Consider the following 22714-nt stretch of genomic DNA (forward strand, 5'->3'; position numbering starts at 1 on the left):
AAGTGTCTTTAGCCAACTATTAAGAATTCATTAAATTCTTACATGAATGCACACGCAAATGCAGAAAACCCCAAAGCCTGGGAATGAACACAGGATGAAGCAGTGCCTCAGAGCACTTTCTTCAGAGTGCTCTAGTACCCGTGCACATCTTGCAAAGAGAGGCCTTATATACCTCCTCAATGTGTTAGCAGTCAACTCCCCTACATGCAGCACTACGTGAAATATAGTTCCTTAGTTGGCACTTTCTCAGAGAAAAAGGTAGGACTTGAACTTCAGTTTGAGACGCTGGTAAGCATTGGTATAAAGAACTGAAAAAATAAAAAAAGGAGTATTTTCTGTTCATAGCTTTTATTATAAACACATAGATTAAATATTAACATAGGAAAAGGGAGACATTACTAGTTAGGCCTTTAAAAGGCTAGGTGTCCTAAAACAGCCCAAAAAGTCCTTTTTACACAGTATCCACTGAGTTGGCAGTCTCTGTAGCACCACTTCTGTGGTAATTGAAGCCTCCGAAACACTGGGATATTCCCTGTCCTCTCTTTCAAGTAGAGCAGCATTCTGCATAAGGAAACAGTTTGGATCCGTGTGTTCAAGTAAAGATACTCCAAGAATATCAGCTCGGTCCGGTTCCTTTTTTTATTTTACCCAACAGGCCACGCTCATCCCAAGTGTTGTAACCGGCTGGAATTTAACGCTGTCAGTCAAGATCCTCTGGGCCTACTGGGAGCTTTGCAAAGAGTGTCAGTAAGAGCTAGAACTGATGTTTGTTCTCTGAGTAACATGCAAAAACTTTTTCAGTTCATTTATAAAAACTGGTCAAAAAGCAGAAACATCTAAGAGCCTGGGAAAATCCTTTTGTTTGCCCATTTTCAAAATAGTAAATTTCAACAACAAAAGTCTGGATGGTTGAAGTTCTAAAATTCAATTATCAGCTGATGAAAAAAAATATCTAAGAGATTCCATTTTTTCTTGACCCTTACTCAAAGTCAAAAAAGTTAAAATAAAGATGCTCTGAGCTCTATGCTTAAATACGACGTGCTTTCCTGTTACAGAATTTTCTTGGCTCCCCACTGTTCCTTTGCCTTCCAGCAGCGAGTGCTCTCACTGCCACTCTAGTTCATGTCAGCTGTTTGAACAGGATCCAAGTTATAAAAAAGATACAATTATTCAGCGTCTATATGAACATACGTATTTGTACAGTCCAGACAGCCAACAGTAAATGTGTAAGCAGTGGATTTAATGGAATATATATATTTTTTAAATCTAGTAGTTAAAATAGGGCAAAGAGGTCTGTGCTTTTAGATTATCAATTATATACATGGCATTTTCCCACCTTAAAAATAACTGTGAATAAACCCCTGAAAATATGGGGACTAATAGAAAAAATAATCTTAGGATTTTGTAGGAAAAAATATAATTTGCAATAAAAATATGGTAATTTTGTCTTGCTAGAAACAAGTAACAAAAATATACTCACACACATAATGTTTCAGCATCCTAGGCATGTAACAAGTACTTCTGCAGTAGTAGCCCATCTTTTAAACAAAGTCCGAGTCCCTTACTGTGCTGCATTTTAATTAATATCAAAAAGCACTGATGTCAGTAAATATTTGCTTACTTCTTCGTACATGTTAGTCTGGCTTTTAGCAATGTAAGCAAATGCTAGAACATTGTTGATTAGATAGGAAGTGGTTTACGTATAATAATTCTGTGTAAGAAAGTAAATTTATCTAAAAATATTGGCCCTGATCCTAGGCAGGGCCGTTGCCTCTTTGTATTATTCCATTGATTCCAACCAGAATTCACCCAAACCGAGCAAGTCTGGAGGGCCCCAACTTGCAAAGATCACGGTTAGTCAGAGAAACTCTTTATCTTTCAATCTCTCTGTTTAGAGAGAAGGATGGGGGAAAAAACAAGCTACAGGCATGTCAGGGTACTGAACAACCCTTCATCAAAGATGGAGATTAGAAAAGCCTTTGAGTACTGCCTTATTGCAGTTCCCTTTATGCCTTCTCCTACCGCCACAGCTTTCCCATTTGCTCAGACACACGTTACTCTGATCAAATGGTGTAAACATGGGTGCAACCCCAGAGGCTCAGAGGTACCTAGGATCAAGCCACTGACCGGACTGATTCCCATGGACTTTGGAGTCTGCCAAAGACAAGTCTGCAGATACGGATGATGTCAGTGACTAGTGAAGAAGATGCTGATTCGAGCTGCTTCTCTCCAAGATGAGATTTCTGTGCTCTTATGGAGCCTGAAAGGGGCAAAAATATATTTTTCAAGGTGGATTTTTTAAAATCAAATGAGCACTTTTCCCAGTTCCTAAGTCTTCCTCTTAATAATATTTAGCCAGCATTTCTCTTTGTGAAACTGAATTTTCCCAGTTACCATGGAGGTGTGATGCAGTGGAGACCTTCTGAAGAACTTGTGTAGACAGTATTTTTCTTTTTATTTCTACTACTTTGAACAGCGTAGGAATATCTTTGTAGAAAAATCAGTCCTGAGTTTCATCTCCAGTCTTCAAGATGGACCAATGCTGTACCATTTAACAACAACTTTTTCAGGGTTGGCAATAGTATCTTTCCACTGCTCTACTGCTTCACTGTTACTGCTATCAGAACCTATCCAGATCTGCAGTAAGAAACAGAAAGAAAAATAAAATTGAGTTTACCTGATATAACACAGAGGCCCAGCCTTTATAACTTCCAAATAAATACCATGGAAGTGTAGAACGAGATACGACATGTAGACTGCGACCAAAGCATCATAGCAACAAATACAGTTCTGTTGGGACTAACATATTTTGGCTTTCAGCTGGGAACACAGGGAGTCTGGGTTTAAATTTAGCCTCTGAATAAATAGTTTAGAGAACTCACTACATACTAATGTTTCTCTACTTAATAAGATGTTTTAAGTCAAGTGTTCCTTGCATCCATTCAAATGCACGTGCTGGGGTCAAGGGCTCATCAGGGCCAGTGATGGCTCTATGCATTCAAACTCCAGTTGGCTGCAAGCCATCTGGCATCCCGAGCTAGCCCTCCAGCATTTTCCTGAGCATTTAAAATTGCACACTCCAACAGACAGGGCCAAACCTGCATTCCACAGAGGTTACTAACATGGCCATACCACGCATAGTCACGCAGTAAGAGTCCGTTTCTTCTCAGTATTCAATTAATGGATAGTGGCCATTAAATGAGGAAATGAGGTACAAGTAGGAAGTTTTCGTCCTGAACATTATCACCAGCCTCCATTGCCAAAAGAATTCTGCTTATGTAAGTAGATATCATTATTTACGGGACTCAATTTCCTCAAGTCTTCCAAGAATGAGTCCTTTTAAGACTTCTCAGAAACCTTCACCATGAAGTACATTTAGCCTACACTGCTGAGGCATGAGTCCTCAAGAAGTGAGAATAATGTCTTCCAGAATACCACAGACAGCTGATGTTTCATCCACAGAGATTCAATATACATCTTGCTCATGATTAAAGACATGCCTGTAAAAGCAGCCTAATCTAAGTATTGTCTGCTTAGAACAGCATCCAATTAAACATAATTCTCTGAAGAAAAAAGTTAATAGATCCAGCTATATTCATCTTTTTCCAGCTACCCAGCCAATTGCTCAAAGTACATTTTTCCCTGAGCCATATTTTACGTCTTCATGTGTTATGTGGCAATGTCTGCCTGCATGAGCTGAAACAACCTTTTCCAAATAAACTCTGAGGAGCAGAAGTAGCTCATTTCCTCCCCCTAAAAATAAGATCCATGATTAAATGAAGCTCATCAGATTGAGATGACCTCACATATTGCTAACTGACTGCAAAATCATACCCAGTTATTTTTGCCCCAAGATAGCACAACTAAACAGAACAATTTTTTTTCTTTTCCTATTCCAAATCCAATTCCACCAACAGGAATCACAGAAAGGTGGAATACGTGTGACATGAGGCTCCGTAAAATGGAGGATGGTCACGTAACTCTTGCCGGTACATCATTTCTATAGCACATCAGCATCTTCCGTAACTGCACATCTTCAGCAGGCACAAGAAACATCACCAGAACAGGACAATACCATTTTCTGTACCTAAAGATAGCGCAGTACTTTATCTGACAAGGGACATTACAGTTGGGGTCTCAAAATCAATTCCACGTTATTCATTTATGCATACATTAAAATTCTGCTACTAACTCTAGCTGGGTCAGGGAAAGCACTGAGCATTAAGAACAGCTATGGCTCACTATACCATGAAGAAAAGGAGATAAAGAAGGGACATGATGATGGTAAATTAGAACAACCAGGGGAAGAGGACAGAGAGAATAAGAAGAGACCAGACTACCAAGTTTTATGGTGGTTAAATAAATATGATCACACAAATGCTTTCAAAGAGATACTACAGAAGCTCCAGCTGTAAAAAATAAAGATAAAAAAGAGCACTCAACTAAAAAATACTTTTGTGTTTGTTCACCTATGTTATCACTTGATCATACATACTTAGAATATCGTGCTGATTTCAGCATTGCTTTACCCAGGAAGGCAGTCTAATACTGTAGCTGTTGATACTTCCTTTTACACACACCTCTTCATAAGTGTATTGGTATGGTAAGCCAACACACCCCGTTCCTACAGTACACTGTAGGTTGTGGAGCTCCCGTGAGTGCTATGTTTGATTTCTTCAGAAAGCCTAGAGGCAAGGAGGAGATCATATGTCTGTCTGTAGGAAGCATTCTTTCACATAGTAATACTCCACACAAAAATGACTTAAGGACTTCTTTTTAAAAGCAAAATCAAATGTCAACTCCCATTCTGATGTTAGCGCATGTTTAAGAGCCCAGTACTATTCTTTCTTGGGTTACATCCAGAAGAGCTTATTAGAATTTACTATTTTGCTATATGCGACCTTATTTAAAGTATTTTAAAACTCATACCAAGAAACCTGTGGAACTGGATTTTAAGTAAAGGATATCATGCTAGTTAGCAGAAACCAACCTGTCCTACGAAGTGTTTTCTTCTCACTGAGCTTCTGCTGTAGAGCTTGATGAGAAAGCTAATTCCTTGTTCAGCTTGGCTAACTGGAAAAATCATCATTTCTCCCCACTTCACTTGGCCATTAGTGGACTTCAGAAGACGAGTCTTCTTCTTATAGATCAGCCCTTCTGTACTAAACATTCCAACTTTCACAAAGAAATCTAGCACAAAAGGGAGGGAAAAAGGCATAGCGCACAAAGGGTTACTCACAAACACACCCAATAAGGAACTGACAAGATCCACATGTATGGTTCAAATTGCAACAATTTCCCAAAAGTCTGGCCAAAAGAACTGTACAATAGCTTTCCTGACTAGTCACACAAACAGAGTATGTTCACTAATATTGAATTGATTAACACAATATCCAAACAGCAAGTGCAAGCTAATGCTCTTGTATGTCAGAATTAATACTGGGATAAAAATCTTCCAAAATACATAAACACGTAGCTTCAAACCAAACAAAAAGTAATCAAGTAAGACATCTGCGGAAACAAGCCTTGGCAATGGAAATCTACTGCACAATATGTTAGTCTGAGATTTGTAAGGAATTTTATGAATTGCCAACCCATTCAAGCAGCAATTTACCTGTTACAAATGCTTTTAGACAGGAGGCATGAGACAGCTGATGTCACTTACTTGAAGACAGCGGTGTAGATGAAACTGGAAGGTTTTGTGCTTCAAGAATCTGTAACTGAATCCTCCTGTTTATTGCTTGAAAACAAGTTCCTACTTGAAGTTCTGCGCGGCACACCTACAAGCAGAAGAATGTTGCCATAACATCTGGATTAAGTTGCTTATAAACTCAGGAAACACAGGAATTCTGTCATATATTGGGCTCCCACATTTCTATCTGGGATTTCCTGGACAGAAATAGAAGCACGTGTTGTGTACACAACCTGCAGATGCACAGTAAGTAAGTGCATCTTGCACTTGTTACAGCTGCAGTACATGTGCTCCGCTGATGGACTGCTTATGGGCAGTGCACATATGGCCCTCGTGGGCTGCAGCCAGAGATACTGGACCAATAAACGAATCCTCAGTTTTCACCTGGGAAAGATTCCTTAATGGTAAGAGCAGACACATACAGGGAAAACTGGACATGCAGTTGTAGCTCTACTAAACCTGGATGTGGAAGTGAGAGACCAGGTATGCTCCGCTAACACAAAAACCTTTGGAGTTCTCCTCCCACACTTTTGAATTTTGCAATAGGGAGATATAAGCAACGTTTTCCATAGATACAAGGCCCTGTCACTTAATGTCATGAATGTTTAGGGTGACTGCATGCTGTGGAGTTTCCTATGTTATGGAAGTACTTGTGTTTTACATGCCTACACACATACACGCCCCCCCACACACTCTGAATGTACCGAGATCTCCAGTCTGAATTTTTTTTAGAATCTTTGCTAGTGACAAAGTTGTGTTGACGCATCCTCATTACTCTCCTGTCAGATGCTAATGTACTCTGAACACTGTAAGAACAGCAAGAGAATGCCAGTGGAGACCCAGCTTTCCTGACAGCCTCCATTTAAAAGGACTTTGCTAGTGCTGGTTCCCTTTGAGTTTTAACGCACTTCAGTGAAGCAAATGCACCAAGCGAGAGAGCAACAGGTCAGATAAAGAGAAGTCAGGCTCCAGTTCACTGAAGAGACCCAAATTCTCTTTGCAGCTCAGTGACAAAACTTCTGTGTAACCCCAAGAGGAAGCCACTTACTCAACTCTGAGCTTTGGCTCTCTATTGTCAAGTAGGGTAGTTTGCTGCCTCACAGGTAGTACAGGGATGAATTCCAGCAGTGTCTGGAGGGCTCTTGGATATAATGGTGAGGAAAGCCAACACGGAGAGAGAAAGTATGAGAAGATTCAGGAATTTACATTGGGATGAAGCAGGTTCTAGAACAGCTTCCTCTTTCACTTATCTTACTGCTTTTGAAGCAATATGGTTATTCTTGTTAGAATTAAAAAATTTAAGTGTACCTTATGTTAGAAATCAAGAGCATCACTCATGTTACTCAGACACAGATAAAATTTGCTTTTGAGTTTGCTAATTCAAGTTTAATTTGTTGAAAATACAAATGTCTAGACAATTTGTAACAATCTGTAAAAGAAACAAACAAAGTGAGCGTAGGGGGAAAGGAAATCCCACTGTGAAAACCACTTGCTTCTTATTACGCTAATGGAAATGAACTGTCTGAATTATTACTTCACAGCATGCAATCTGAACATTAAATATATAGCTATCTCTGCAGTTTCAAGCCACTGAAGATCTTAGCACTTTTCTTCCGTAACAAAAGCAGATTCCATTTGCTCTGAGCTCTTGTTGTGAGTCCTAAGGATCTTCTGATGCTTTTTTGGCCGGAAAAGGCAATTACCCGGTGTCCTTTGCTGAATGTTTTCCCAGAATGCCCCTCCCTCAAGCTGTGGGCCATGGTGTGGAAGAGCTTGCTCTAGCTCTTTTCCCAGAAACAGCTGCAGTTTATGACCAGAACAGCTATGTGCAGAGTTCAAAAGTCTGCATTTTTTTCCCCATCAAAATGCCTCTCCCCTATTTGTCATTAACATTGAAAGTAAAATAATTCAGTACTAATTCATTTCCAGCAACTCTTTCTAGGTGATATAACAACATACTTTTGCAGTATTGGCACTTACAGGTGCTTTGGAAGGAGGAGATATATCCAGCCAATGACTTGACTCCTCTGAGCTCAGCTCCCGCAGTGCCAAGGAGCACTCTCCAATTGTTTTTTTCCTGGGAGTCTGTGCCTGGATTTTAAATACCAATCTGACAGCCTGCAGGCTTTGCAGTTTAATAGCAAATACAAAAGTTTCCATAAATTCAATGTCCTAGAAAGAAAAACAGAGTCAGCATTGTAAGAGAGTTGCGCCGAGCCCAACACCTAGAAACCAAGGCTTCCTGGTCCTATAGCCACTGCTCCCAGCTACCATTTTAGGTTGCCATGGAATAGTATGCTTTTACAGTATCTGACAGCCTGCAGGCTTTGCAGTTTAATAGCAAATACAAAAGTTTCCATAAATTCAATGTCCTAGAAAGAAAAACAGAGTCAGCATTGTAAGAGAGTTGCGCCGAGCCCAACACCTAGAAACCAAGGCTTCCTGGTCCTATAGCCACTGCTCCCAGCTACCATTTTAGGTTGCCATGGAATAGTATGCTTTTACAGTGGTAAGCCCCCACAGACTCACCACCTCATTGTCACACCCTGGCAGGGACAAAGCTCTGGATTATTTTTTCACTACCATAACGAGTTGAGGCCATCTCTTCTGGAGCTTTACAACAGCATACACACATTGTCATGGCAAATTCTCCTGTGGCCTTTTCCTTCAGTCTCTCCTGCTAATTTTATTTTCTTTCACCTTTGACTCACATTATAGGAGGTTTATGTTGCTTTACCTTCCACCCCCTTAATATTTCTTTACTGCACTATCAGGAGTCTTGTCCCATGCGACCAATTCTTACTACTTTCTGTAGAGAGGAAGCATGAACTTTGGCTCCTGCCCTAGTGAGAGGCAGTAACATCATCTACCTTCCCTGGGGTGAATGTGTACCTACAGGTATGGCCAGGCTTCCTCCAGTCCCCCACCACTGAGTTGCCAAGGCCAGGAGCTCATGGCTGAGTCGTCTATGAGCGTATCTGTCCTGCAGACTTGGGAGAAAAAGGAAGGCAACAGTACAATGCAAGAGAGGATATGGGGGAGGAAGTGGAACAAGGCTTTTAACAGGATTTTGAGAAGTTGGGGAAAAAAATAAAAATAAAAAAACCAGTAACCTGAACCTAGGCAACTACCACAGCAAATAGGGCATAGGAATGGTCCATTTTAAAAATCCATTTACATTTCACTTTTATTTTTTGGGGGAAAGAGATTTCTTGGTGTTTTCCCTGCCTCTACTTACATTGCATCCTTCCTTGGCAGAAGATTTGAAGTGCACTGGTTTGGGCAGTGTGAGAATTCCCTTGACATAGATAGGAGGATTTTCCCCACAGCTAGAAGGCCAGTTCAGGTCTTTGCACTGCAACATTGAAAACACAGTCAGTTTAGACAATGTAAGACTCTGGCCTTCAGACAGGTTAGAAACAGTGTCTTCTACACTGTTCTAGAATTATGAATAATTCCTGTAATACTGAATATAAATCAGAGCCAGTGCAATGATTATGTCACTTCAGATCATTTAATAATTAATTTTCACAACCAGAGGGTAAAAAGTTATTTGGTAGATTTTAATGATTTCACTATGTGGCAATTTGACAACAGATAAATCATTAAATCCCTTATGTAGTATTTATCACTTGATGTAGTTATGAGGTTTCTGACTACTCAGAGTCCCACGGCCTAAAAATTATTCAGTTCCTGGAAGCGTATGAAACAGCCAGCATAACAGTATCATATTAGCAAACAAAAAAGCCACAAGAAGCTATACGTCCTCAAAGTGCTATTATGGTTCTGCCCTGAAGGAACTTAGATTTAAAGTCAGTTAAATGCTGCCTCCAAAGTTGCTCCAATTTGCTGCCTCCAAATTTCCACAGGAAAATTTCCACAGCAGGACCAGACTATGACCAGCTCAGCTTTCTTATCTATGCTGAACAGTTCCTCATTCCACAATCAGAACATATGTATAGTAACATAAAGAGTTATATGCTACTATTTACTATTGACTGCAGCAGGACAGAGATTGCAACAGGAAAAAAAAGAAAAAAAAAAAGAGAGAGGAGAGGAGAGGAAGATACTGCGAATGAAGCCCACTGTTACATTTGACTGAACTTTGTTTATATTAATACTTAGAAGTAATTTTCTTTTTCTCCTAAAAGTATTCCTTGAAGTAACAGAGAGCCAAATTTAATGAGAATTAATAAAGTATAGTAAAATAGCCATTTGAGTAAATAATAATCAAGTTATTTATATTTGCTTACATGTAAAACTGTGATCCAAATCTGTTCTACAGAAGAAACATAACACAACTTCACATTCAGTCTTCCAAAGTCTCGTTCATCACCTGATAATGTAATAGTATCTATGGAAGAAAGCCAATTAGTGTTTTTAGAAGTAATGCAGTATCTTAAAAGTTCATTCCAAGAATAAGGGAACTCATTAGTAAGTGGACTGCCTATCTTCGAAAACTTCTCTCAAAATAACTTTGAAATATCTTAACACCTACATTTTAGGGACAAAATATCCATGAAGTTCTGTAGCCTGACCTTCTGCATAGCTAAAAGCCTTTCCGTTTACCTCCGTTATCTCTATTGAATTTAATAACTTGTGTTGTACTTGAACAACTTTTAGAAAGAAAAAAAGCATGTGCCTGAGACACCCAGAACACATTTATAATCTATTACTTCCCTTAGATTAATCACTTTCACTGTTAAGTTTATAAATTGGCCTGCTTTTTATTGTTCTCAGATTTCAATTCCAGCCTAGTAAACATTTTACTATTATGCTTTTCTCCAAGTCAGAAGAGCCATTTAATATCCAGTGTTTCTCTATCATGACTGAAACTAGGTCATTGCTGCCCAGTCTTCTTTTTGAGGAAACTGGGTGAAATTCTGACTTCCAGCAGGGTGACTTTTGTGGGAACTTGATTCATTTTTGAGGGTTCATTTTGCAGTATCTCCACTTGTTCAGCATTCTTTCATAAATAAGGATACTAGGTTTGCGTGCAATATTCTTGCCTAATTCTCAGTGTAATATGGATATTGGATTCCAGGCACTTCCCACAGAAAAATACCGATACATGAAAAAGGACTAGAGCTGTGACCAAGGTGCTGCATTCTACCCTAACAGAACATCTGTAATTTCTTAGTTCACTGGGGTAGTAAATCCAGGGATGAATTTTTCAAAAGCATGAGAACTCCTAAAAGGCTCATTTGCTCAATCTGCTGACAACAGGAAGGTGCAAGTCCAAAACTCTTAATTTCAAATTGCAAAGTAATCTCCAAACTAACTTGCTAATCAGATTCACCTCAAAAAAAAAAAAAAAAAAAAAAAAATCATCAACCAGAAAGACAGCTTAATGTTTCAAGTGCAAAGGGAAATATTTCATTACAAGGTAAACAAAACAAAACATTACCCAGACTCCTGTTACTGCCTTGCGAATCCTTCCTGGAAGAGGTACTGCTAGGCACACTGGAGAATGAATCATATCTCTGGGGGCAAAAACAAAAGTCACTTCGTTCAGAGCAACAGATGCAAAAAGCCAGAGAGATTCTACCATGAGACAAGACATGATGAAAACAAAACAACATGCAATTTCAAATAATTGTCTCATTCCGTACTAATCTCTTGATCTAGCAGCATGGAATTACTACTTTGACACAGAGAGCTAATACAGGAACATATGGCCAGCACAGACTTTTTTTTGCTCACTGATATATATGCAACTTCATCTCTATGTAAAAGAATTATTTGAAAAAAATGCAGTGTTTTTTGCATCAATGGAAAATTCTAGTGTTCCACTTTACAGCTGATGGAGAAATCACAAGATGAAGAACCACAACCTTTTGTCTGTCTTGTCCTGCCTAACAGCCTACTCGGGTTTCTCAACAGCCCCATTGGGCCAAATAGCAGTAGTCAGAGAAGACATGAAGAAAGAGCCTCTTGAAGTTGGTCAAGACATTGAACTTTTCCCTCTAGTCCTTCCAGTGCATAGTACAATGTCCTTCAGTGTTTACTTTGAAAACACAATGCAACAGGAACAGATACACCGAGTAAGCTGAGTTTTCAGTATAACCTAAGTTACAAGGGGAACTCACCTTCATGAATCGATGAGGCGGGCTTCTGAGATCAAACATTGAACGACTTACATCAAATGATCCAGGCAAAGCTGTAGGTCTTAAATCACTAACTAAAAAGACAAAGAGAATAATACAAATCACGTAAGCATCATTGCTAGGGAAAACAAACAAACAAACAATTAAGAAGCTTTTTTTAAATTTAAGTAGACCTATGGTAGAATTGAAACCTAGCTAAATAACATCTAAGGAAGGATGTCAGCAGCTTTCCCCACCTCACTTTCCCAAAATACTCTCCTGAAATGACAAAATGGAGAGAACAAGCAATTAAAATACCTTAATCAATTCCACCTTTGAAATAGTTCAAACCTACTTGGTCACATTGGTAGCAGTGGTAGAACGGGGAGCCTGCCTCAAAGTTATTTCCTCTAGAGAAAGGTTTTTTAGAAGAGACGCTACAAAAAAACAAAAAACCCTTGTCTTTAAATCTAGTCAGCCAGAACCGGGGCTTAGCCTGGTCTCCTTTTTTTAAATTTCTTAATCAATTCCACCTTTGAAATAGTTCAAACCTACTTGGTCACATTGGTAGCAGTGGTAGAACGGGGAGCCTGCCTCAAAGTTATTTCCTCTAGAGAAATGTTTTTTTTAGTAGATGCTTTACCAAAACAGAAAAGCCTTGTCTTTAAATCTAGTCAGCCAGAACCGGGGCTTAGCCTGGTCTCCTTTTTTTAAATTTTTCCACAGTAAAGATGCTAGTGGCAAAAACATGCTGCCTGCTAAACTTGGCCTCATCTCCCTGGCTTTACTGATCACAGTGTCAAAGCACCATACTCTGCACCCTCACTAGATCTCAGACAAAGCAAGTCTTAACTGTAAGATGACACGTACTTGTTATAGCACAAAAGCAAGATCTTTATTTTATAGAAGGGTAGTTTCGTCAGCAGTTGGAGGTGGTCAAGTAGATCTTACCAGTTTTCTTTTGACCTTGAAGCAATACAGAACTAAAGCACATTGTCTATGCATATTATGCAGCAACAGTAGAAAATGAGAGCTGAACTAATGCCACTGTTTCAGGAATCTTTGCTGACTCCAGTAACATTCAAGAGGTTTTTAAAGCCTCCCAACTTCAGAACTGACCCATACTGAAATGAATGAGAGCAGTATGGTTTAACTTCTAGGACTATCTGATGCAATGAATTGCTTTTTGTTGCAATGCTGTGTTACTGTATTTCAGAAGACTTCCATTACAATTCACTGATCATAGCTTAATAGAATTGCATCACTCGTTACTGAAAATTTATTTCCCTTTTATTGCTATCAAAAGAAATAACCAATTATGTGTATTGTGAGATGTGACAATAAAGAATTATTGTTTCTTTTCCCAAGGAAAAAAAAGAGAACAAAAGATGAAGAAAGTTTTGACAACCCATGGGAGGGAAAGGAAAGCAATAACATCATTTAGATAAATTTAATGAAGATCTGTATGTCTGGCGTGAGTTCCAAATTCTCTCTCATGCATGACACAAAAGGGCTGAGTTGTTCACTGAGTCTGGTGTAGAAATAGCATTGTCGTATCATACGAGGCCTAGAAACCTTGTTTGATATAATGGGAGCAAATAAGAGAGACCAGCCCGTTACTTGATTTGAAACTGATTATGGTTATGGAAATTAATTCCCTATTCAGCACTCATGACTTTCACAAACTACTGGGAAATACCTACTCGAGCCTACAGGTTACAAATCACCGAAACACCTTAAAGACAGTATGATCTGCTGTTTCTAGTAAAGCTGGTTAAAAGTTTTCAAAGAACATAGAGGTGGTGAGGGGAAGAGATGGTGCCTTTTTCAAAAAACTTAAATTCTTAATGGAAAAAAATGTCAGTTTTTGCACTGAGAAAGCTGTCTGTAAAATATAAAAGAGGAGAAAAATTTTAACCATAAACATATGTTGTTTACCAATAATAACTAGAATTTTTGAAAAATATTAATCAATTTATTTTTCAGTTTGTTTGTTTTTTGGTTTTTTTGTTTTTTAAGATCAAGAGGAGGGACTTCACATGAAAATTCAAGAATTTCATTCACTTCACACCTTCCAAATAAACACATTCTGTAGTTCTAAGCCCACACAAATGAAAAGTATCATAGCACTTGCTGCAGCAAAACAGGCTTAGAGTTTTGCTTAAATAGTCTATAGATGCCCATGAAGAGAATCATCTAACTTTTGAAACAGCTGTCAAAAAACTGTGGAGGAAGAAGGCATTTTAGAACTGTACTCTAGAAACACTTAAGTGACCTTTCTTGTGTTTAAGCTTACTAAGACAAAACTAGTGAAGTGTTTACTTAGCTTGAAGAAAAATGGAAAAAGAGATGATGAGCTGAAGGGAAGATGTTCAAGACAGTTTTATAAAATCCATTTGGCTCCCACCACAGGTGCTTACAAAGCCTAGCAAAACCATATGTGTTAAAGGCTGCTAAAATTCATGTGTTTTGTTCTCTCAAAAAAAACCCCAAAAACAGAGCAGTCTTTTCATGTAGTCTCTATGGTGATTCAGAATTATTTTTAAAACAGAACACAGACTGAGCCATTTCCCCCAGCTGTAAAACAAGCATGCTATACCATTCTAAATAAAACATCTTTAAAAACGCACGCTGTTGCCAGCTTCTGATTTGATAGAGGTGTGTACATTTCTTCGAGTGTATGAATTTTCTGAATGCGTTTGACTTAGCAATCACTTACAGCAAGCGACACTTAGTCATCTACTTTACTCTGAACAGCATTCATTATAGGATACATACATCAATGAACAGCACAGAGGAAAATTTTTACCAAGGTAGCCAAACCCTTTCTGTCTAAACTTTTACTATCTCACAGCCCTCCCCCGTTCTTAAACACATTTGGGCAATGAGAAGCGGGGACATGTCTGCACCTTCAAAAGCAAACTACAAAAAAGCTGGCATATAGCATCACTTACCATTTTGCACCTGTTTTTATCATCTGCTTCTGAATGTTTTTTGGTGCTTGTTCCTCTCTCCATATATATACACTCCTCAGGCATTCCTCCACTCAACATACTGCCCGACTTCCCTTTTCCGTCTCCCTCAAACACTCCTATTACTGGTAGCTGGAATCTTCAGTACTGCATCCTGTTTTGGATCAGAGGCAGCTACACTAGCTTGCTTTGCCAATCTGTCTACCTTCGTGTAATGCACACAAGCCTTGTTAAGCCCCCAAAAGACAGAAAGTAACAGCGCAGCTGAAAATCAAGCAGAGCTGGCTCCACAGAGCAATTCACCAACCAAGAAGTGTCTGTAGCATACAGACCAGTTTGAGAACTGCTATCATCAAACACGTCTTCTGTAGACTAACGGCTTTTTTCTCTTACCTATAAACCTTGGGAAAGGGAGGAAGACAGAGATGTAAGGGTGCGGTCCTTCTCACCTGATCCATATAATTTCCTATTATCTGATTTTGCTTGGAAGCGCCTAATCAGATCTGGTGAAACCCGATGCTCCAAGTAGAATGGGTTGTACACGTCATAGCGGGGCCATTGGTACACGCCGTGCAGTTCTGCTTTCCGGTCACCAAATGAGGCTCTGGCAGATTCTGTGGAGCACAAGTAAACATCAAATGCAAGAGTTCCAGACATAACACATGCTGCCTGGCTTCATAAGGCAGGCAGAGTGCCTTCAGGGCAAAGGACAAAATATTTCAATATTATCTACTTCAGGAAAAGGAAAAAAACAAAAGAAAAAGTAAAGTAAACACATATACACATCATGTCAGATTTCCACAGTGTGCTAGCAAACACTGGAATTAAATTGGCCATAAAAAGCTATGCATACCCTGTCTTGGAGTTCCACAATAAATGCCTAACTAGTTAAAATACAGAAGGCTCCAAAGACAGACAGCAAGACAGAAATTAACAGGAAAAGTAGGGCCATGTCTACAGAAAACCTCTGACTTATTTGCTACCTATCCCCAGGACATTCCCACTCAGCTAATGGACCCCCAGACCTTCAGGAGGGTATGTATGGAAAGATAATGCAACTTGTGACTGCAGTCTCCTTGTCATCCAATTTCCATAGGAAGTCTGTCAGTGGTAAAATCACTGGCCCAAAATGACTTGAATTGTTGGCTGAGGCACAAGTAGACAGATCTGAGAATGCTTGAATCCCAGCCCTTTACTCAGCCCATTACAGCACAGCTGCCCTATTTTTCTTTCCTTTATTTATAATCATTTCAGAAAAAACATGCATGTCTTGGCCAGCAGAACAGTAAAGAACATTGCTGTAGTGCTTCATTTTGTCTGTCTGGAGCAAAAATAAGCCATATATAACAGTACAGTAGGGAATGGGGATGGCAGAGTGACCTGGACTCTGCCAAGCTCTGATATTTGCTTCCTTCACTTCACCTCCCTGGACTTCAACCTGTCTGTTAAAAAGTTCTTTACCCCATTACAAAGTGCCTTCAATTCTGCAAGTGTCTTGCACCGTAAGAGGCAAACTATTATTGCTGTGAAATCCCTTCCTCCAGGTGTTAGTAGAGTAAGTAAAAAAGAATAACTAAAACAGTGAGATGGAACATGAGAGATTATAAAGCAAGAATTCAAGTATAATGGGCTTGAGCATGACGTAAATTAGGATGAACGCTAGAAATGAGGCCATAAAGAATTGATACACAGCAGATGACGGAAAAGCCAGCGTTCCAGACCAGGAGCACACTCCGTCCTGAAAGCTTACTTCTGTGAGAGCATGAGACACGCTGCAGTGAGTATTGAAGAGAAAGGCTGCCAGAACTTAATTGCTTTCAGAAGGGATGCCAAGAGCTAACACTGAGCATGTCCTGTTTCACTAAAGGGAAATGGTCAGATACACACAGAAAATGGAGTGGAACCGAGAGCAGAACTTGGAATTCTACAGATATTTAACAATGGTCTAAGAAGGAAATAGTCTAAATACATTTTTTGAATATGCTGGTGCTTTGGTTAATGTGAAGAAGGAATGACAGCACACTTCACTGTAGTTAGTAAAGCTCCCTAAAAAGTAAACTTTGCAGTTTTAAACACAACTTTAATGAGGCTTAAAAAGCTGTACTTTAAAAAATAAGTATTTATATTTGGAAAGAGAAATGGAAGTTGCCTACTTGACATAAGAGCCACTTTTAAAATATTTGTTCAAGAATTTGAAATATTTGTTCAAGAGACAATTATGAAGAGTCAGGACATCCTGCCAGAAGACCTACCGGCTTTATAGCCTAAGGGCCTCTCTGTTCACGAGGTCCTTCAGAAATGATGATGAAAGGGGATTATCAGGAGCATGTCCTGCATTTCTGTACCTTGTCCAAGTATGGACTTACAAGAACTAGCTGCTGAAGCAGTAGGGAAGCAGGGAGGCTGAAGGAGATCAGGCTCAGAGATGAGAAGGGCCTCACATGTTCTACCTTCAACTATTAGGTTGCCCGTCTATGTCTGGTGAGGCAGACATCACAAATAAAGCCCACTAAAGAGACTGGGCACAGAATGGCCAGTCTATACCGAAAAGCTCTGCTAGGCTGATTAGCTTGGCTCTGGTGCCAGTGTTACCAGCAGGGGTGGGTGAGGGTGAGGAGGAAGTTTGGCAATAGGCATGCAGGAGGAGAAAAGAAGCAACAGCAAGGACCTGGGGAGAAGAGAGAAGAGTGGGAGTAAAACCACACAAGCACACAAAAAGGTTAGGTAGTACTGCATTAGTTATTATGCAACATGTGGTTGACTTATTTCGGTTATTAAGATTTCCACCCGCAGAAAAGAAATACAGTCGCATGGGACTAAAAGCATATTATCAACTTATCACTGCCTCGAGGCAAAGCAACTCTAGAGAAAACAACCGTTCAGGTATGCCCCAGACCAAAATCTTCCCTTACCTGAATTCTAAGCATCTCCTGGCAGGACCAAGAGCCTAGGAATAGCATATGCCCTGTAACTCATGTTACTGGGCCAGGCTCCTATTCTTTTTAAATGCCACTGTGCCTAAATTTTATGTACATCATTTTGGTAGTCTGAGCATGGGACTAACTGGCAGAGGTTGAAGCGCAACCTCTACATAGTATCATGTGCAACCTTATACCACTGAGATCTGTGACCCCTGGCCTCCCAAAGAGCAGCAAAAAGAGCAAGAAGTAGTAGGGGAAAAAAATTCTGCCATGTAGTAGCACATGCTATTTATTGGCAAAATTTGAAAAGGAAGATGTGTTAGTATGTTAAAACATATTAGTACATTAAACATGAAAGCCAGACCACTCTCCTCCTTTACTTGAGTGATATGGACGCTGGGGATGTGTTAGGTCTTTCCTTGCCTCCAGTAAATTCTTTACTAAAGCTTCTGTTTCCTTTAAGTGTCTCTCATTACTTTGAGTATGAGCACTGGTGTGCAATCCTTCCTTTCACTTTTATTCATGCAACACCACAGAGATTCATAGTGGGATGACATCCTTCACAAAACCTTTCTGGACATCCAGAGAGAAAAGAAACAAGACCAGGCTTCTAGAAAAGTTCTGCAAACATATGTTTTCAGTAGGAATACTTGACAACTTTCAAGGAGTAGCAGAAGCTAAACAACTATTTCAGCAACGCTGTTTATGTTTTACCTTGAATCCCTCCAGCATGTGAGATACTAGGAAGGTTCTTCGGCTGTACATAAGCCAATCTGAATGGAGGGACCACAAATGGTACCTCCTGACCATCCAGGGGCAGTTTAGAAAGCAGATAATCCTCTGAACAGCCAACTTGACGCTTCACTGACACAGAAGACAATGGAGGCTTCTCTACAATAGCTGGTTTGCTTGCGGCTACTGCTTCAGATTCCTGCACCATGGAAACTGCTAAAAATAAAGAGCAAGAAAAACAGACAGTCCACATGTACATTAAGTTTTGAACAGTACTATGAACAGATCTCTTATTTAATAGGATCTGTGCTTGATACATTACTTAACGGCTGCTAGTATTCAGTTTTACCAGTGTTCAGGACTAGCACCTGGAAAAGATATTAATCCTCATGACACCTGTACTGATCCAAACTCTGTTGCCCAAGCTTCTATATTTATAGCTACCTTGTTCTTAAGTGAATTTTTACAAGAGGTACACTTGTATCATAGAAGAGTTCTTCAAACAACTAAGACACCAAAGAAAATCCTAACAGCAAATCCACAGGGACTTAAAAAGTGTTCGCTCTTAGAGTTTGAAAGATGCAAGACCTTTACACAACCTTGGGTAAAAAAGTTGGCTTTTTGGGACAGCATTCCAGGCTGCAAGGAGCAGACTTCAGACAAGTGTTATTTTTCAGTTCCAATTCCAATTCCTAACACTAACAAGCATGTGTTCAATCTCCAAGTGGAGGTACGGAAAGAATTTTGGATGTTGTAAAAGAATTCAAGTTTCTCAGGAGTGATACAGTAATTTTATTAATGGGAAATCTCATCATTAATGAAGCCAGAACAGCAAAACCCTTAGTCGATGTCATTATGTCAGAACTCACGATCTTTTTTTTCTTTTTCTATGCAGAAACACCATTTACAGCAGTTTTTTATACATTCTGTTGCCATTGTTTTCAGTGTTGCAATTTAGAGGAGACCACAATCAAAGATCCAGTGTAGCTATCGAACCTGAAAAACACAATAAAACAAACCACAGTAGATGTGAATAACTGAAATCAAAATGCAATATTTTCAGTTATTTAATACGTGATTGCTTATTGGACACAGTCCCAGGGTCAAAGAGAAAGTTACTTCAGTCATAAAAGGATCAGAGCCATCAGATTTCTCTCACTGAGACAAATTATTTTTTATATAAAAGCATATGGAAAGAGATAATCATTTTAACGTACGGCATCCAAGGACTTTCAGTGACTCACTCAGACAGGTCCCTGTCTTTCAGGAACACTGAAATTCTCTTCATATTTGTGTGTGCCACTGGGCTTTGGAGTTTACTCAGCTTTACAGCTGTTTTGATGTGGTCTTGTCAAGCCATTTGCAAGATGTGTTTTTTATTCCGTTTCCCTTGTTCATGTTTCTCCTATCCTCTTTCACTCATGTACTATTTTCACATCCATCCATACGCGTTTACATTTTTCACTCAACATACTCCATACTTTACATTTGAAAACACTCTTTATGAATGATGCCAAAATTGCCTTCTTTGAGGAACTACTGCTTTCTCATAATTGTATACACATGAAACTGAAGACCTGTTTTATTATATAATTGTCTGCTATGCATACAGAAATAGAGCGCACTGACTTCCAGCAAAATAAGAGGCATGTAATCTACTAAAAATGAGAACAAGTCTATAACAGCTGGTTAACATTAAAAGAACTTTATGACAATACTAACTGGCCTCATTTAAATGTCTTTATTCACATCCTTATGTTTTCTTTTCAGAGGGACACAGACAGCTGTGTTGCCTCCTGTCCAAAACTTTAGCTGTCTAAGTCTAGTCCTTTTACATGTACCTAAACTACACACGGTTCTTTGTAGAACATACCCAAGACATGATTCCAACTCCATGGAGGTTAGAAGACACCAAACAGAACATGAACGTAAGCTGAAGGGATGGGGAAGACAACAAGTAAGAGAAAGGGGGAAAGCACAAAAAGAAGATGACAATTACACAAAAATGGACACCTTTGCTCAGTTATCTCAATTGCAAGAAATTGCTGAAAGCTTCCGTGCTCCAGCACAGAAGCCATTCCCACCTACAGCTTGAACAGTGCCATCATTTTCTTTGTATGTATATTCAAAGACAGCTAGGGAATGACACAAATACTGTGGAAATAACACTAATGTCCCCCAAACTTTTCTCTCATTAAAAGCCCCTCAAAATTCTGATGGATACCAAATGGAGATATTAAGCTATGGACACTTCATCTAACTTAGAAAACATGTGCTTTCTTGTCTTAACGTTATTTATTTCCATGGGTAGGGTGCAACTGGAAGTTATCAATAGATGTATCAATTTGCAAATACTGACCAAACTCAGCATATACTTACTGACCTGCTCTTTTGCACTCTACAGTACCTCAGCACTGCTATTTATGTTTTAACGTGTGGGTTTTGCAGAGTCACTGAGAGCACGTGGCTTCATGAGGAAGCCTTTAATTAATTTGTTATCTTTAAAACACTAGCGTGAAATATAACGAAAGTTTATTATTACAACTACGTAACTGTTCCAGAATTATTCTTAATCATGAGCTATCACAAAGTACCGATTAGAAGGAAATTCTTAAAATATATCCCCATTAGACCTAAACCTAAGTAAACCATTATTCTACTGCAACAAGGACCTAAGGGAATATTTGGTTTAATACAATTTCTTTGAATAATTTTTGCTGGGTTTACCACTAAATGACATTAATTATTTCCTCTAGTTTTGTACTGCTCTTTGTGCTCAATAGACCAAAATGAACAAAATGTAAGTGACCCGAGTATAAAAACCTCAGAAGTAGACTGAATACTGGTACACATTATTCTGGAAAACAGAACACCACTGAAAAGATTACAGCGTAGTCTCTAACCAGACAAGGCAAGGGTGCAATATCCTGCTTCAAAAGGGACACCATTACTCTGCACAGAATCCATCACTCAGTACTTGCCCTGATCTCAAAACTGCCCATGAGTGTAAGTACAGTATAAGATCTGCATCAAAAATCTTCAGAGGCAACACCATTGACTCCAGAACCTGCTCTGCATCTCTACAGAAGTAGAAAACAGACACGGGAATTTCTCATTAAATTCTCCACATTTCTAAGGATCAAATTTTCTCCGCTGCTCCTCCCTTGGAGGCGCACTCACAATAGCTAAGCCTGCTAGCATTCAAAGTTTACTTTAAGGTTCCCTTGCAGTGATTTTTCCTTCCCAGCTGTTATCAGTACACAGTTGGAGTTAATATGCTTTACTCTTGTTCACCATGTTTAAACTGGGCTGAAACAGCTGCTTCGTTTGCTCTAAGCCTTGCAACAATGGATTCTAAGCCTCAGTGGCAGTTTGTGCAGGCAAAACAGTCTTTTATCTCAAAATGTCCAGATTGAGTTTATTCGCTACTGCTGGTGAAGAAACCAAAATGTTAGTAACCACCCTGCTTTCCAGCTACATAAAGTGGAAAAATTAGGTTTTCTGCATCAGAGAAAATTCAGTTCATGGTAGTAATTTCTTTCCCCAGAATTGTTTAGCTGGAACCATTAATGTGAGCAAATAAACAAATGTAAATCGTCTGTCACAAGCAGTTGCCTTTCCATCACGGGGTTGAATGCCTTACCTAGAAAGAAAGGCCTACATACGGGTATTGAGGATATAACAGTAAGGCAATTCTACATCTTTTGTACTTCTATCATTAAAAAAGACGATGTTTTTCACAGTAAGACCAAGTAACCTGTGATAGTCTTTGACCATTATCTTTTTTTCCTCATTTATCAATATGCAAACATTCATACATTTTTTCTATCTGAAGACATATAAAGCAATTCATCACTGCCTATCATACAGAAGAGAGTACACTATTTACAGATTACTGTTTTGTAGGCAAGGTAATATCAGTAGCCAATGCCAAAGTATACAGACCCATAGCTTAGAGTTTCCAATTCAGTTTCAGCTTAAATACAGTATTTTGAAAAGAAAATTCCAAGAGTAAGAGACTACAACACTGTTTACACTTTTTCTTAAGCTTCAAAATGTAATGTTTCAGTGACAAAATTTGTGCCTGTGTTCCTAGACTTACACCACAGCCACATTACAAAAAAATGCCAGTATTTTTCCGGCCTAGCCAGCACGGGTTCCGGCCTAGCCAGCACGGGTTCATGAGAGGCAGGTCCTGCTTGACCAACCTGATCTCCTTCTATGACCAGGTGACCCGCCTAGTGGATGAGGGAAAGGCTGTGGATGTGGTCTACCTGGACTTCAGCAAGGCCTTTGACACTGTCTCCCACA

The 22714-nt window shown here is 39.3% G+C and overlaps 1 protein-coding gene across 1 annotated transcript; it reads right to left on the minus strand.

Moving 5' to 3' along the window:
• Window positions 1-341: 341 nt before the first annotated feature.
• TC2N (tandem C2 domains, nuclear) lies at window positions 342-19392 on the minus strand. The gene is made up of 11 exons (XM_009280783.2): window positions 19273-19392; window positions 18386-18616; window positions 15200-15364; window positions 11782-11873; window positions 11100-11175; window positions 9946-10046; window positions 8931-9047; window positions 7673-7864; window positions 5666-5780; window positions 4991-5190; window positions 342-2637 (listed from the first exon to the last, which is right to left on the minus strand). The coding sequence occupies exons 1-11, from the start codon at window positions 19337-19339 to the stop codon at window positions 2527-2529; spliced, it is 1467 nt and encodes a 488-aa protein (XP_009279058.1). The 5' UTR covers window positions 19340-19392; the 3' UTR covers window positions 342-2526.
• Window positions 19393-22714: the final 3322 nt, after the last annotated feature.

The sequence above is a fragment of the Aptenodytes forsteri genome, unplaced genomic scaffold, assembly GCF_000699145.1.
Source record: "Aptenodytes forsteri isolate BGI_AS27 unplaced genomic scaffold, ASM69914v1 Scaffold193, whole genome shotgun sequence".
Taxonomy (NCBI): Eukaryota; Metazoa; Chordata; class Aves; order Sphenisciformes; family Spheniscidae; genus Aptenodytes; species Aptenodytes forsteri.

Excerpts from the sequence above, each read along its gene's own strand:
- TC2N (XM_009280783.2), bottom strand. The coding sequence starts at position 19,339 with ATGGCAACAGAATGTATAAAAAACTGCTGTAAATGGTGTTTCTGCATA. Across the intron at positions 11,176-11,781 it reads CGCCTCATCGATTCATGAAG|AGATATGATTCATTCTCCAG; the intron begins GTGAGTTCCCCT and ends TTTTGCCCCCAG. Across the intron at positions 2,638-4,990 it reads GAAAACACTTCGTAGGACAG|ATCTGGATAGGTTCTGATAG; the intron begins GTTGGTTTCTGC and ends TTCTTACTGCAG.